Raw genomic sequence first — 18,144 nt, forward strand, 5'->3', positions numbered from 1 at the left:
CCTTTTCCTAATGTGTTTCCTGGTTATTTTTTCTGAGACTTAAATCCTTGTCTTTGGGCAAAACATCAACATACAGTAAAGAACAGCTTAAAAACTACCATATGACTCAAGTCAGCTAGATTTATGATAAATTCTACTCACATACCAGATAAGGTCCGTCCAGAACAGCGATACTCAGAAGACACTACTATGGTTTAACTTATAAATTTGACCCATCAAGTATCTTACAGTGAGAGCCACCAAAAAAAAGACCAAAAAATGAGACAGAGCAATGACCAACATTTTGAAACATTAAGCCAGGTGGCCTTGTTTGACTTTAAAACTCTTACTGAAGCAGTTCTTACTTTAAGCAAATAATGTTTAGATTTGGTAAGAAATTCTTTTCCCCATTCTAAAGTTGCTTAAAAAAAAGTTGCAGGTTTTACGGCAAACAAAAAAAATTAGGACAAAGTTTCTTTGCCACCTTATATCTGACAGCGTAACTTCTAAAGTGTAACATCCTATTGCTTATCATGGTTCCATACATAAAAGCGAACAGTGCGCAAAGTATTTCACAAAATATTAAAGTAAGTTAGTAAGTTTTATGCTTTACGGGTATGCTATCAAAATGCAAAATAAAAGGCTCCCAAATTACTCTTGAAAAGCTTGAAGACTGAAATACCTTCCCTGGGAGAAGAAATAAAGACACCTGAAAATTATTCAAGGAAGAGCTTTCATATGGCAAAAGTGCCTTCTCAAATTACCACCACACAAAATAAATTAAAATAACATCTTTCCACGTTCACACAGCTTTCAAAATTTAGAAGCGTCCAGATGCCCCACAGAGCAAAAACATGTAACCTACATGACACTGGCAAACAAACTGCTACCTTGTTCTTGCTGTTCCATGTCACTCATTTCTTTTACTGCCTTCTTCAGCCAAGACATACAAATCAGAAATTTTAATTCCCAGCAAGATTTCGGTAAACAAGACAATATACCCACCCTACCATGCTTACACCTACAGAAGTTTTCATTTTCACAGTGAAGGCCCATTATTGACCAATAATACTAAATTTTGAGGCTGTTTTAATAATAAAGGATTAAAGCTGAGAGGTGGTTGTAGACAGATATTAAACCTAGCGCTTATAAAAGATATTGTCACCTGATACGATTTAGTATTTTGTACTATTCACACCAGTTAATAAAGGCTCGTCAGACTGTGCTCTTAGTTAATAACACAAGGCCAATAAAGCTATCTTAGTATTTTGGGTGGAAAATGGGAGGGCAGAATTTGAAAGATATTAAACAAATAAACCAAATGCAATTACCAGTTGAAAATAATAGAGTCATTACCCAAATATAAATTTGGGGTTTTAACAGTAATTAAAAAAAAAAATCCATTGTGAATACTAACTGTGTAAGCAACTCTTATTCATGAAATTAAATATCGATGCAGTAAAAGGTTAGTTCTGCAAATACGATACTAAAGCATAAGTAAAGGTACAAAACCATTTGAAAAAATACCTCTTGCAAAAGCACATTATTATACTAATCTAATTCAAATTAGAATGGCAAATACGTAAAGCAATGAAAACCAGAGCTTTTAAATAGCAAAAAATATCTTTTAACTTGCCTAATAAAGGATAAATTTAAATAGCAGACAATGCACATGTCACTCTGTCTGGAGAAACTTATTTACATTTCCATTAATTTAAGTGACTTGTTATGAGTTTGGAACCTACGAGTGATAATTCACAAGGTTTAATCAATATGCGGAGGTGTTAATGATACAATTTCATGTCCAGATTTTGGCAAGACCTCTGTTTTAGCTCTAACAACGATCACTGACTTTGTGATTATTTTATTTTTTGACATCATCTTATAACAAAATATACCTAGTACCTAAACGCAAGAGTACAGTCAACATTTTATTTGGGATAATCTTTAAGTATTTTCTCTAATGTCTCGGCCCGGTGGGGAGGGCAGGGGGAGAAGAACACTTCCCTCAGAAATATCTCTCTTGAAAACAAAAAAGTTCACACACAGATTTTGTTTCTGAGGGCAAGGCTGAATTAAACAGTCATAGATTTTTGTCTCAGCTATTTTAAATGGAATTTAGCTGTAAGCACAGATAGCTATGCTTCAGCAATTATTCAGTTCGGTGGAGAACAATTTGCAGGATTAGTCAGTCTGCATTAGCTGTGTCAACATCTGTGGGATGTGCATTGACACCAATTCATAAATCTATCACCTGGAGTGCAAGAATACCTTCTCAAATCTACGCTGTGCTAGAGTACCATTCATGAACTCGTCATTTCCCCTCCCCACCATTAACAAGAAGTTTACTGCTTAAAACATTAAATTCCCTTTAGATTCCACTACTACTGAAAAGAAAATGCAGCACTAGATTTATTAAAAAAAAAAAATATCCTTCAAATTGGCCTCTCTTTAAAAAAAGCTATTAAAGAATTAAAGTATTTCTCAGGTGATGGTTTTTATTTTACCAAAAAAGTTAGCAACATCTTTGTATTAAACTATAGCAAGCAGAGTCTTTCTCTACTGAAATATGTCAGATCAGACTTGCTGTGCATTTGGAATATTATTTTCCCCCCAAGGTTAAATCTCCTTGAGGTACACGTCATGTCTTCCCACGGCACCCAAAAAAAGGTCTTGAAACCTGGACCCTCTGATTAGACCAAACAGAAAATAACTGAAAAATTCCTCTGCAAGGTTTACGCTAACTTGTCTTTTTATTTAAATCTGTTTACAAATGTTGCAAGCCTTTATTTTAAAGATCCTTTCAAAGGTACTTTGCAAACTGAGACAGTCAAGTTCAGATCAATGCCTTACACACGTTTTACCATATAAACAAACAAGCACTGCCCATTAAATTCTAACCACTATAGATTCTGGAGTTCTCCTTGCATCCTGTATTTTGCCACCACAATTAAAGTTAAACCCAGGATAACAATGTCCATCTTTAATCCCAAATACTTACTTCGGTGACGCTGCCTGAGGGACAGCTGGGTAGAAGATGGAAAGACAGACTAGTAGCTAGAGCTATTTAACAAATTCTGAGCTCTGTGTATATTCTATTGAAAAGATGATAGTTGAACAAATTCCAATCAAAAAAAGCTGTTCTACTTGTATACTTTAGAAAGACTCAGAACCGACTTACAATTAACTGCCTTAAATCGCCATTGCACGGAAAAAGACAACTACAGCAGGGGACCATCCTAGTAATCTTTACTCTCTATTTTGTCTATCCATTTTTAATAACAGAGGTGCAGTCAGTAAATTATGCTGCTGTTTTTCCCTATTTAGGGTACTTCCTCATGTGTCGTGAGTTTCATGAATCTGCACATACAAGTTCTATAGCTTTATCTTACCTTGCAAAGAAAACTGATGTTAAAACCAAGAGACTGTGCGTTTCTGGAGCCAGAGTTCATGTAGTTTCCAAGGAACAGCACTAACTCTAAAAGCTTACTAAAGCTTTCACTCTTCTTCATCTCTTCGCAAGCCAGTGTAACCGCCATAATGTCAGGTTTGATATTGTTTACGTGCTCTTCAAACATAAGCTTGAAAAGGATCCCATTGAGACGTGACCGCAACATTTTCACTGAACTCATCTACAAAATAACAGACATTAAATCAGAACATAAAAAAACCAAAAGCTTATTTAAGCAAAATGCTTATACTAAAAAAAAAAAAAAAAAAAGTATTGTGCAACCAGCAAGACTCTAGTTTCTATATGTTTTCACTGACTATCTTGTACTTCCAGGAATCTGTACCTGCCCATGGGTATTCTTCTCCAAACCATACTCTTTGCCTGAAAAAAATCAGCGAAGCAACGTTTTGAAAATAAGAGAGTGCTTTGTGTTACCAAACCATTTAACTTGTGAATTCCAAACTCACGGGTAACAAATGCACACTGCCAAAGCCCTTCCTCCCAGCAAAGGAAACGTGAGCCAGTTCCACCAGTTCACAAGAACCGACGACCAGCCTGAAAGTACCCATTGCAAACATTTTGTCATATCTCCAGTGAAGTTACCCTTGAACTGATATTTACCAATTTTCTAAAACTAAGCTTCTCAGTTTTTCTCCCTTCAGAAGTGGCACAACAGTGTCTCAAATGTGCGTGCTGATACCAGCATAGACACAAATCACTACACTTCAGATGGATTAAGGTAAAGAATTTTACTTTCCAGTTTTAGACTCTCTCACCCAAAGGTCTCAACTTGCTCTTGGTCCCTGGGAGAGTAACAGCGGGGAGAGACAATGAATTCTTCGGGACCCTTGTGGAAGGACACTGGAATACCTGAGCGACTTTGAGACACAGGAGGTCAAGCCTCACTAGGCAGATATTCATATCAAGCCAGGTCATATTAGTACTATTGTTCATGAAATATTTCCTGCCATTGAACTGATATGAGCTGTTAATTGTGATATTTACAAATCACATCAGTGCTACATCTAACAAGGTGGTTATTTTTTCAGTTTTTAATTAACATGAAACCCAAACTTTTGTGCCATTATTATCTACACTTATAGCAAGTTATAAAACAAATAATATGAATCCTACTGGTATTGATAACTACCAAACAAGCTCAAAAGTATTTTAAAGGTACACTATGATATATATTTGATCCTAAGACTTTTCAAGTTCAAACCATCAAAAAGCCCCAATCTATGTATCCCAAAGAATAACCAGATTCAGGAGGTGCATAAAGAGGTTTTGGCTGAAATTCATTAGACTAAGTTCTACATAAAAAAGCAATATACCCAGAGATACTAAAGTAGGTATTTATTTCTGGTATACTCTTTAATTTCTAGTTCCATGGCATGTTTTTGTAGGCAATATACTGCCTGCTTTTCAACTCCTTGTCTTTTTGTCCTTCTAAACAACTTTTGTAAGACTACTACCCAAGATACTATCATATACTTTGCAAAAGGTAGTATATGACTAATTTTTTCCTTGAGCTGATAAAAAGATGGGAGGTTACAAATCACAGCATTGTAACACGGTAAATGACAGATACTGAAATGTATCTACAGAAGTGATTCGTTAGTTTAAATGCCCAAGACCAATTTCATTAGAGTAGCTACCAAAATATTTTGCACAAGTGATCAGCAATATTGCCTTCTACTTAGCAGCAGAGATATTCACATGATATATTTAAATTTAAGAGAATAATATGTACTGAAAATTTTTAATCCACTTAAAAATTTTCATTTAAATGCGGGAATGATTACCTTCCAAATCTAACTCCTAATTTTAATTAGCAGAATACAGAAAGATTTCTCCCCCAATGTATTCACTATCAGTGGTGTTCCTGAAGCACTTTGTCCCCCTGAAAGAAAAGCTTTGTTATGTGACAAATCACAGATCTTGGCTATCAAAGCAGAAAGATTTTCATGTGTTCATGTCTCTGATGCCCAAAGCTTTACCATGGCACCTTGAGGAACCACAGTTTTTCTACCGGTGTTATCTACCAGAAGCAGCAGCAATAACTTTCATAGGAAAGACTTGGGGGGGGGCCTAAATAATGATCAATTCATACTAAAATGAACATAAATATGACGGCACTCCAGATGGTCTCCAACAATTCATGTGATCAGACCGAACAAGGAAAAGGAAAGAATTGGAAAAGAAGCATTTCAGCATAACTTGCAATCTTTTTTTATATATCCCCATTGTCACAAATTTCTCTGTGAGCCTCTATAAGCCAACATCACGCAAAGTCTTGAAACATTATTCTTCTAGTCATTCCTTATTGCAGAAATATCATACTGAAAACATCTGCCTTGAAAGGATCTACCTTCAGTGGCCTGCAGTAGATGGGAATTAAAATTAATCACAACTTGCTTTATCTTTTGTAGAACAATCTCCAATTACTGACTTTACTCAAAATGGCACAAGAAAAAAGTGTCAAAAGCTTTAGACATTGAAAACAGAGGGCAACAAAAACATGTATAAGCCAACAGAACAGTGTGACTTAAACATCCGTGAAGAATAATCCTTTACAACACTTCAGCCGATCTGTACTTTCTTTGATGCTGCGAAGTGTCATAGAACACAGACCATTTCTTTGCTTTGCAAGGTAGTCTGCCTACCAAACCAGCAGGAAGTTTTAATTTCATTTGCTGATCTGCATAATATTTTCCAAGTACCTTAATTTCAAAAGAGCTGTTTCAAGTGGGTTGTTTTATATACATTACGCTCTTTATGTATCAACAGAAGATGACCACAAATGCCATTTTATTTCCTCCTTCCCAACCCTGCCCTGGTGTTTCTTTCATATGCATATTTCTAAATACGTGATTTCGCTGGCTGATAAACGTATTGAACTTAGAAGAATCTTCTGAAAATAGTAAGGTGCAAAGATTAAATTCACTTAGAAAAAGGTCAAATTGTTTTTAGTTTACAAAACTAAGTGTCAAAGGCATATAAGAAATAACACATTCCAATAGGGGCATGCAATAGCAAGCATTATCTCTGACCACAAACAGTTAAAGAAGGAAGAAAAAGGGGGCTGTTTTTTTCCCAGCTAACTGTGAGCACTGGACTGCATGTCATTTCCCCTTCTGGGCTTTCATAAAGGTCTCTCGTCTGATTTCTCTACCTAATCAAGTTCTTTATTCAGTTCTTTATTCTTTATTATCATCATTCAATTCTCAAGCCCTGGATTAAAACTAGGTTCAAGGGTTATTGGAGAAAGAGGCATAAAGCACAATTAAATTTGCCTCATTTCCTAAGGAAAAGCACTGACAATCCTATAATACAAATTCGTCAACTTACTCAGACTCTTACCTATAATATATTAAACAATTGCCCTTTTATTTTCCCTAGTCATGTCCTAGAAAGATTAATTCTTCAGCAGCTCTAGAAATTACAATGAGGCAGAACGAGTGGCAGATAAATTCAATTAAAATGAGTGAATGACTCCAAACCAACGCAGGTGCAACAAACTTGTCCAAGTTTTCTGGTTTGTCTACCTCTCAAGAAGGCCGGTGCAGTAGAGCTCATCCTGGTTACACAGCAAAGAGGGTCACAGAATCTGCAAGTCTCTACAGCAACTCAGTGAAACTTATCCCCTTGCATTAACAATGAAATTACTGATAACCCAGTTCTTACCAGGTGAAGGAAGTTTTGCAAGTCACTAGATACCAGCAAAAAAAAAAAAAACAAACCCTCCCAGTTTCCCAGAACATACAGCAGAAAGGAAATTCTTTGGTAAGCTCCAGTCACTTTTTTGTTGGCTCACTAAAGAGTTTTTAATTAAAACTCACACCACATAATTGTGGAGTGATCTTTTTAAAAGTGGTAATATTCTTAACTCAACTTATAAAAAGAATGAGGAAATAAGTACCAGACCTAACAGATACACTTCTGATTTAAAAGAAAAAAAAAAAAAAAAGTAAACTATCCAACAGCGGCTACTCCTCTCAGCTCAACCGGTTTTCCGGTATCTATCAGTAAAAAAATAAATGGATGCAAACTCTGGTAAAATTGTACTAATAACAGTTACTATCTACACATACTTAATACACTACTTGTATATTGGCAGCTTCACTGAATGCTTGTGGTTTACCAACGCATCAAGATAAAGCAAGAGAACTGTTCCTTCTTAGGTTGTTACTGATTAATAAATAGATGGTAATGGTTTCCTACTGCAGACCTTGCACTAAGACTAACCAATCTCACATTTCTACCAAAATTCCTCATCTTTGTTCTGAAATAAAACATTTTTGGAACTTTACGCCATTTATTAAAAAAATAAAATCAATAGCCTAAAGTTTTTCCAAAGAAGTCATTGATATCTTCCATTTTCTAAATCCTCTAAAAAAATCTCATTAGCTGAAATTATATGTGTCCCTGCCAAAAAAAAAAAAAAAAAAAAAAAATTACTCAAAAGGCAGTTCTGAAGCCAAATTAAGCTCAAATCAGAGCTTTTTAGTAAAAAGCTTGTTTCGCTCTTTCTTTTAATACGCTCTATTTCTGTTTTAATACATTTTAATGTACATAACATCATAAAATCCAGCAAAAGCAAACCTAGCTCCTGTGGAGTTAGGGATAAATTCTAAACACATTACAGAGGCTATCACCATCATTATAATCTTTTAGACTGACAAAGTGAAATGAAAACAGGAACTAATTTGCCTAAGGACTTGTCGGGTCTTTGGAAGACCAGAAGCAGAAAGAGAGTCCTCAAGCCCTAGTTTAGTACTCGGTATCATACAATCATCTGCCAGCATGTATTAGGGTAACTTATGCAAATTTTATAATTTCAGTCGGAGACAGGTTCTAACCATTATAATACTCCATGGAATGGAGTATTATATAATGGAATGGAATTCCATGGAATATATAATGCTTATGGAATAGACATATGTATTGAACACTAATAAAAGCAACAGAATACGATCTACAATTTCAGTTCTAATAAGAATCCACACCTCTTCTAGAGCAGTTTTGCAAGGTTCTAGGTGTTTGTATATATATACACACATACGTGTGTGTATATATACATAAAATACATATACACACATGCATGCATTTTTATTTTTAACCAAAAGGTGAAACATAACATGAGATACTATGGGCACATTAACTCTTTCAGCTGTTTACAGTTTTTGATACAGCAGAATAAATTTAATTGAAGTAGTCAATGCCACTGAGTTAATGGGTTTTTTTATGAACTCTTGGAAATGTAACTACCTGAACCTAGCGTGTTCTCCCTTACTGTTTAATAAACATACAAGACATGCAAACAAGGCAAGACAGTCAGACAAAAGATTTGGTCTGGCACAGAAATTCCTGTTGCTCTTAACTACATACCATAATTCCTTCCAGAAAATTACCTAACATGTATTTACAGAAATTTTTAGATTATCACTCATCAATAAATAGATGATAACTTTTTCTAATGCAGGACTTGCAGAAACACTAACCAAAATAATATAAACCCAAACTTTTTCTTTTTAATCTGTTTGACAAAATAGAACCCTCCAGTTAATTATTGCACTACTACATACCACAACTCCAAATTGTTCTGGCTCAGCAAGATCGTTATATTCATCCTTTAATTCGGCTAAGGCATTGAGTTCTTTCTGCTCAGGAAGATTCTTCACTAGGTTCTAAAACAAACAAGGTATTACATTAGATTTGTTATATTAAACTAGCTGAGATCTTAAAATAACACGTTTAAAATACCACAACATGGAAATGCATGAAGATATCATGGAAAGCTTTTTTTTATTTACGCAGCTTTAACACTATAGAAACACTAAATCAAGCCAGTAATTATTTAATACAGACATCAGCACCTCTGTTACAGTCTCTAATTTGAAGAATGCCTTCCCAGTACTAAAAAGTTAGACAAAACTCCTTGATGCTGTCAAGCCCTGCAGAATCAATCTCCTTTTGCCCTCCTGATTGCACGGACCGTTGCAAAAATTAAATCTTTCCATACTTTCTGCAACACTAGTCAGAGTTGAAACATCTCAAAACATGCTCCTTTAACTTGAATTTCTCCTGGTTAGGTTATAGCACATCGGGTCTCCTCCCATCAGAAAAGGTGCAGTGCCATGTGTTCCCACAAGTTATGAATAAAATGCACCCTGACACTACGACAGAAGCGATAACGACTGTTCAGGTCTATGTCACAAAAAAAAAAATAAGCTTTGCTATGAAAAAAAGTTATGTGCTTTTTAAAAAAATCAGAAAAGCAACCGGTGCTAGAGAAGAATATTTTTTCCAGATATAAAAATCTTCATGGGAGAAAACCTGTACTATTAGAAGTACATGTGACTCACTTTTAGAACATACCAATCTTGCCATCACTCTTGCAATATTTTTTTATTCGTTAGGAGAATTTGATTACTGATCACTCTGCCAAGCTTGATGAAGTAGGCATTAAGGTGCAACTTTCAGAAAGGCATCAGTCTAATTTGTCAAATTTGCAAGTGATAGCTAACTGAACTCTCCAAGCTGAGAGAATCAAACATTCGCCCATCTTAATAAGGAAAAATACAGATGACAAGCAGTCTCATACAAAGTGTCCTTGTTACAGAAGGACATTTTACACTTACACAGGGGAGTACTGAGTGTCTCAGTGAGCAAAGTTCAGTATACACAACAGAGATAAGCATCAGATTCACCTGGATGTCATGCAAATAAGCTACGGTCTCCTGTTTAAACCTAAGCATGCTTCCTTTCCTATCAACCCAACCCCACAATTTCTACTTGAAGAAAAAAAAAAAAAAAACATTCTTGCTCATTTGATTGACTGTTTAATGCTGGTAAAGATCAAAGATACGAACTTTTTTTTTTTAAACATATTTTCATTAGGTAGATTATTGGCCAAAAGCTGTCATTAATAATTTCATAGTATTTGTGAAATTAATTCACAGTAATTTCACACAGACAAATGTATATTTCAGTACACATTAATAAACTTACAATAAAACATTATTTTTTCCATCAATGCAGAAATACAAGTGCCTACTACTAAAACTGCCTTTTTTTGTTTTTTGCCACGTAACTAGGATCTGTTAACACGCTTGATCATTTCTTTTTCCTCATCCACATCCCTTAACAGTCCAGAGCTAACAGATCAACTCATTTTACCCTCAGCTTCTAAGATGAGGAGCTTGGCTCTATTAGCACTGCAGCCCCCCAGACATGTGTTTAAATATGGTTACTTGAATAACTGAAAAGGAAGCTAACGCATTCAGTGATCACATACTCAAATCTTTGTCAGTACTTTAGGAAACAGTTTCATAATGTATTCATAATGATGTGGATTTAAATAAAAATATGGTAAATAAAAAATAGTTTACCTAAACGTAAGTAGTAGTAGAAATCTGAGGCTGAAATTAAGAAGCTGAAATTATCACTGTCTACTCACTGTCACAACGCCCTGAATTCTGCTAAACAAGGTGTCTGACAGGAGTATTTTTACAAGAATTTATCTGAAAGACACACTAGGAATTGAGAATATTTTTTCTGAGAGTGTTTTCCTCACGGAAGAGTTACAACAGTATATAGTCTACCACGTACTCAAACTGATTAATCCAATTAATTTTAGTGAGTATTACAACATAATTCTGAAAAGCAGCAAGAAACGAGGACTTGAGAAACAGAACTGAAAAAGCACTTTCCGATATGCTCAGTTACGCTGTACCCATTTGGCTTTCACCACTTTGATATTTAGAACAAAGCAGTTTCCACATGTGCATTTTTATAAAGTGCAAGTTTTGCTAAGCATGAAAGAAAGCAAGGTTTGCTTTGTAAAATTTTTCCAATCAGTAGTATTGAAGACTGTTAAACTGGTAAATTAGATGATAAGTCAGAAGATTAGAATAGAAATATACCAGAACAGACTGAACACGAAATAGATGATAGAGAGAAGGAATCTCTTCTGGGTTATCAGCTGAACCTCCCCGCGGTGAGAACAACGCTGCCACACCGTTCCCTTCAGAAACAGGCCCATCTCCACTGCCTCACTTTTTTGAAGATTACAGGCAGCTGAGTTTCTAGATAGCGGCATTCGCGATGAATTCATATACATTTATTCTGGTGTTAACATTGCCTTTCACTTATGCAACTTCATTTTTCTCCCCACTGCTTATGCACATCGCTCTTCTCCTCCTATAGTTATAATGTAGTCATATCCCCTCTCAGCTATTTATATTGCTAATCTAATCAAGCCAATCTTTTCTAGCTTCCTTCTGTAGACTGTTTCTCCATCCCTCAATCATCTTAAGTAGTTTTTAAGTTCAGCTTCTCCATTTTAAATTAATTTTTGAGAAATGTAGCAAGTATTTTAGATAAGGTCTTAGAAGCGCATTATTCAAAAGCATAATAATCATCCTCTCTGCTGGAAATACTTGACCTGATACACCTTGCAGACACAGTTGCCTTTTTTATGGTGTACGGGCTCTGGCTGGGGTGAAGTTAATTTCCTCCACAGCAGCCCCTACGGTGCTGTTTTGACTTGTGACCAACGCGGTGTTGATAACACCCCGATGGTTTCGCTGCTATTGCACCGTGCTCGTGCAGCTGGAAGGCCACCTCCGCGCCTCACTCTGCAAGGGGGCCGGGGCAAGTGGCTGGGACTACTACTAGCATACAGCTACACCAGCAGTAGCTCTACTTGTCCTCTTGAGCACAGACTATTACTTCTCCTCAACCATTTCCAACTGATAAGTAGCCATTACAACATCAGCTTCCAGTGTTTTACAATTAAGACGCAAGATCATGACCTTTTACTTCAGCATAACATATTAAATCCTATTTCTATTAATCCAGGTCTCAAGATATACCTACATTGGTTGCAGAGGTAACTATACCCATATGAAACTATTCTGCATCTGAGGTATTCAAGGCGGGTTTTTTCTCCCTGTTGATTTTTGATTTTACTAACCTTACAGGCTTCTCAATCACGTGATCTGATGTCCCCAATCATTAAACATAAGCTTAAGACTTATTACTTATTTCCAAATACTACGTATTGTGTGCTTTAATTTTTTGTGAGAAGACTTGGTAGCCAAAGGTAGTATTTTTAGCAATGTTAATAAATCTATATTGGAAATCTTCTGTATTTAATTTTAGGGCCCACACTCAAAACCAATCAACTCCATGCCGACGTGGCCTGAAGCAGGACAAGACAGTGAAACACAAAGTCAGATTGGAAATACTTTCCCATCAAACGGGAACTTGCAAAAACATTATGCGATAGCAATTAAAAAAAAGAATTATAAAAAAAAAATCAAGGATTATCCCAAATGAAATACGAATGAGAATTTCTGATACCAAATCTCTATTTTCAAACACATTAGGTTAGGTGACATAACTCTCAGAATATGACACTACAAGAAAATATAACTGAATGTAGTTCTGTGAGCCCAATAGTTTGAGGTCTATGAGGGAACTGCAGCCCTTCCTCCAGGGCCTCAAGAAAACAAAACTCTAGAAATGTAAGGAGGCCTTGGTGACACAAGAAAAACTGCAGAAAAAGGACAAGGAGATTTTATTTGAAATATATAATTCCATTTACACTCTATGTTTTGCAACAGAGTAGTTTTGTTAAAAAGCATTCATGTTAAAATTTGAAGAAGTCATGAATTATGTAATTAATGGTGAAGAGACCAGGAAACCCAGTTTAACCCAGTGTACCTGGAATAGCCATTTTCCAAGTCCAAGAAAGGAAGAAGAAATTCATTTAGAAAGCCTTGGGGGGGACCGGGACAGGGGTGCAAGCAGGAGACAGGGGAGGAGGAAAGTATAAATAGAGTCCAGGTACGTTAGCTAGAACGTGAATCTGAGTATGATACTGAAATAAATCAATTCAATAGCAGTACCACCGTAGGTTTACATGTTTCTCTATTGCACTGTGTCACTCCCCAGAGATGAGGAGGGGCTGCCTACACACTTGCTCTCTTTCTCTTGTGAACAAATCAGAGAGGGATGTAAAGAAGTTGAATTCTGTACTTTCTTCTCTCCAGCTGAGATACATTGGGTTCAAAACAAGATTAAAACAGCTTCAGAGCAGGCTTGATTTACAAATGGTTTCAGGGTTGTAGCAGTGTCCTGAAACATTCAGGTAGTTTTATCTATCACTAGTGACGAGCAGAGTTGTTTCCACAAGAAGACTGATGAAACTGCATTGTCCGCTAGCCTAAATCTGGTAAATGCTTGCCTTCAAAACTGAAAAACTAGAATTAGCAGAGATTTCCTCTTGAGAGAGAAATGTCAAAAAGTCATTGATTCAAAAGTACCTTTTTGTTAACACTGTCTTTTAAAGGCAGTTTTATTGCTATAATCAACCATATTCAAAAGCAGAAGTGAAATTAAAAAAAAAAAAAAAAAAAAAAAACAAACAAAAACAAACCCAAAACCCAAATGGTAAACACAACTGATACATTTGTACCCGATATCCAGAAAACTCTACACTATTCTTACTTTTGAACTCTTACACCTTTACAGCATTTTCATGTGGAAAACAAACTACAAATAAAACCAGAAACATTTTCACATACCTGAATCAAGGATTCACTCAGCTTCTCTTCATCAACCTCTAAAATTATATTTTTTATTTCTTCGTAAGGCAAACGGAAAGAACCCAAAAATATTGCTGAAATTCAGTAATAAATAATTATAATCAAAAAGTCAAAAAGATTGATACACAAAAGCAAACAATTTCTAGCAACTCAAAAATCATATCTGACCCAAATTAAGATGTTTCACAATGAAGGCAACGTCTATATAAAACAATCAGTAGATGAGCCACACTACTGCAGTTCAACTTAGGAATTTTACTTTTAAGAAATAAAACTATGACAGCTTTAACTGTTTAATGAGCCTCAGTTGCTCCCTAGCAATGTTATTTATCTCCAGCAATAAAGTCCTATTTTTATGAATGGCAACATACCTGTATTATTACTTAGACTTACTCAGTCGCTAGAAGACTTTAGCTATTATTTTTTGCTTTCATAACCATGCATGAATAGCTCTATTGCATTTACAATTGGTTGAGTGACATTTACATGACATTCTAGAAAAAAAAAATCCATGTCAAAAGGATAATGAAGAGTTGGGCAAAGACAAAAAAAACAATACCCAAACTCTACCACTTCTTAGCGTAACTAAAGTTATACAAGAGACAATAGATGGAAGTTCAAAGATGGGAGTTTGCAAAGCAATTTGAACTCAGGATGTTACAACATCTCAACAGAGCCCCATCCAAGAAACTACAAAGTATCCTAACATATGGGTTAGCATACCATTGTAATAAAGTGCTGTATGTTCAACCTAACTACTACAGCTGGTTTCCCTGCATCCGTATTTTCAGAACTTGAAGTTTGGTATCACTTGTCTCATGGCGCATTTTCTGCTTAAGAAAATGTGCTCCTGGATGTGGCAATAAGCAATGCACAGATTTGGTTTTACTCACTTCATTTGCCACAGGCATGGGCAGATGAGTGACATTTTATGGTATTTCTAATTCAAGTAAAAGCATCTACTACTCTCAATGACTGATTTCCCTCCATAATTAAAGAGAGAAGCAGCAAGTTAAAAATAATAGGTGGGGCTGTTTTCCTTACAATTCATTGCAGTATTTGCACCCAGCTTACCCTATTTTGTAATATAGTTCTCTTTAAAAGTCTAACCTCCATCAAGCTCGATTTCTCCATTGCTCTAACCAGAAAGAGCCATTAGGAATAACCTCTCAACCACAACCCACAAAAGCTACCAACACTGTGCCTTCCCTTATACTTCTAGTCTAAAGCAATTAATGAAACAATCAATTTTTTGTTACCAAAAAAAATAAATAAATAATGTAGTTCATTAACATTTAAGTCTACATCATTTTCTCATGTTATTGTAAGTTTTCCCAAGTTGTACAGTGAATTCAAATCATATGTACGTAAGCCACTTCTGAACATCATACTCATTTTCACATTAGCCAGTTTTTAGAAAAGGAACACTGTACATGTAAATAAAAAAGAAAACATTTAAGAACAGCTGTGTGCACATGCTAATTAGATATTCACCTAATGCATTTGATCACTTACATAAGTTTTGTGCGGTTTTTCCATCCAAAATTCTTAATTCTTTAATCCTTTTCTTTGACTGAACTGTTTTCTTTTCTTCTGATTCTTCTACTGTCTTTTTAGCTGAAAAGAATGTATTTATTAAATATGGATTCATCATTACAACTGTTAAATCTAACAGACTAAGAGCAACTCAGCCAGAAAGCCATAATAATGCATCTATTTCAAATCAGTTCAAGGCAAAATGAATCCACTGCCTCAATGTACTGCAAAAATATCCAAAGAAACAAAGTAAATTTACAAAATTAGGACTAATGTGAAATGAAAACGTTACTATGACAATGACCAATTTTCCCAAGCAATATCAAATTATATTTATATATTTTAACCCACAAAATTTGTTATCTTCAGGTCCAGTTTATTCCAAGCACCTTTAAAAACACGGTGATTTGGTGTTACCTCAAAGCACGTGAGTGCCCTCTGTTGAAATATTAATTCAAATACCATATGAAGTTCTTCAACCAAAACCAATAATATATACCACTTGAGTTTTATCACACTACAGAAAGGTAGATTTTTACTAATTATTTACGTTGTCACTGGTAAAAAGCAAAAACCAAATATGAAAATACCATATACTTTAAATTGGGGTGTTTTTTTTTTTTTATTAGCAAGGACCCCTAGCCTCATATTCAGTACTTAAAATTATATAGAAAGTAATGTTGCATTGAAATATTTAAAATATATGCTGATTTTTGCATAATTTAACACACAATTTTCACAGAATTTTCTTAAGTATTAAGTAAATGCATTAACAAGGATTTATTTCCTTTTAAATATCACATAACTTATTTAGCACTAAAGGAATAGAAACTTAACATGCTTAACATTAATTAAATCTAATGAACATTTTAAGTCATTCAGAAGTAACTGAAAAACTTGAAAGTCAAATTAAGAGGAAGTTTTAAGCAGCTCTGAGCATTGTTTTTTTTGCTGTACTAATTTCAACAGCATGGGTTTCCTTACAGGTATCTCCTAAAAAAAAGGATGTTCATTTTTTGTTGGAGCGTAACACCAAAGCCTCACTTTCAGTCTCTTAAAAAAAAAAACAAAACACAACAGAACAGGTAAAGCAGTTCTTTTTCTCCTTATACACGTTACCACTAGGAAAACATCTGGCATAAAATAATTCTATTGGGTTTATACCACTTGAATAATTAGTTTACCTTGGGCATTTTCACAGCAGCGTAAACTAAGGTACTACAAGATAGTTCCCTCATCCCCAGCTACCTCTAAAAAGCCTAATGCAGAAAAAGCTAAACAAAAAAGATGATTCAACAGCAACACAATACTTGCTCTCCCTTTGCCCCACCACTATTCTGCAAGCCTAACTATATAATATGACCTGCTTGCTTTGTATTTGTAAAAGGACAGAGCTACACATCGACTCAATAATACACAGATAATCCTCAAAATCCCCCCCAGCACTGACCCTTTAACTATAACGAACTACTGTTTAAAATCCTTAAGTGACACTCAAGATATATGAAATATATCACACCCTTATCACTAATCGTTCTCAATTAAACAAGGAAATAAAACCAGGTGCTCAACAAAACAAAACACACCCAGGAGTTAATAATTAGTTGTCCCATGAGAAGGCAATAAACATTAGGAGTTCTGTTGTATGAACAGAAGCTATTGAGAAGTGTAGATTCATGTCTGCTGAGACAGGTGTGAGAAATGATTCAAGACCACGAGTGACCTATTCCAAACTTCAACCAACCAGCTCACGGAGTACTGAACTTGTCACGTTAGTTGTGAGCACTAAATACGAACCTGTTCTGTAACCGGCTGAGACAATACACACACAAAGCGAGCCTTAACCATTGCGGTCTTGTAGCTTGCAAAACTGCAAAGCTATCAAAAATACGAAGTTGTGAAAGAAAACAGAAGAAACATAGGTGGTTTTCTTACCTAATGTGCCCCCACACAAAGGTAACATTTTTCCTACAGTGGTAATTCATGTGCACCTGATCAGACGCAGCAAGTGAGAGAAACATCTCTGTGAGCAAGAGTTCAGAGGCGAAGGCGTTACATGAGCCCAACTCAAAATGCGTATTAGGTTTCTCGGCTACTACAGTATCAAAAAAGGGGAAATGGTTTTGGGGGTTCAGTTTTTCAGCAAAGAACATTTTCTAGAAAGAGACAGACAGAGGATGGGCTGAGTTCACAACAGGACCTCTGCCCGTACAGAGCAAACAACCAGTTTGCCACAGAACCAGAGGGAGAGATTAAAAATGGATTTTATAGAAGTTAACACAGGGTAGCTCAAAAAAGCAAGATAAACAGAACAAACAAAACAAAAAAACCCCCAAAAAATCAACCTGGAAGCTAAAGCATCTGTATTACCTCATACAGACCTTTGAGTTTAGTGCTGTCATTCTTCATTACAGCACTTCGATAATGGCACTTCATTCAAAGTTAACTTGTTTTCAAACCGACAAGTCTCACAGACAGTACCTAGAGCCAGTGACAGTCATACCCGGGTTTCCATAACAGAGATGGTGATATTTTATTAAAAAAAAAAAAAAAAAAAAAAAA

At 35.5% G+C, this 18,144-nt stretch overlaps 1 protein-coding gene across 3 annotated transcripts in view; it reads right to left on the minus strand.

Annotated features, from left to right (window-relative positions):
* Positions 1 to 18,144, minus strand: part of DIAPH2 (diaphanous related formin 2) — a 230,455-nt gene that overhangs the window by 140,023 nt on the left and 72,288 nt on the right. For all 3 annotated transcript variants that reach the window (XM_063345690.1, XM_063345689.1, XM_063345688.1), the window contains 4 exons: positions 15,562 to 15,663; positions 14,026 to 14,120; positions 9,019 to 9,120; positions 3,372 to 3,611 (listed from right to left, as the gene is read on the minus strand). In XM_063345690.1, the coding sequence (XP_063201760.1) occupies positions 3,372 to 3,611; positions 9,019 to 9,120; positions 14,026 to 14,120; positions 15,562 to 15,663 (539 nt within the window). The remainder of the gene's footprint in view (positions 1 to 3,371; positions 3,612 to 9,018; positions 9,121 to 14,025; positions 14,121 to 15,561; positions 15,664 to 18,144) is intronic.

This window comes from Chroicocephalus ridibundus, chromosome 9 (assembly GCF_963924245.1).
Source record: "Chroicocephalus ridibundus chromosome 9, bChrRid1.1, whole genome shotgun sequence".
Taxonomy (NCBI): Eukaryota; Metazoa; Chordata; class Aves; order Charadriiformes; family Laridae; genus Chroicocephalus; species Chroicocephalus ridibundus.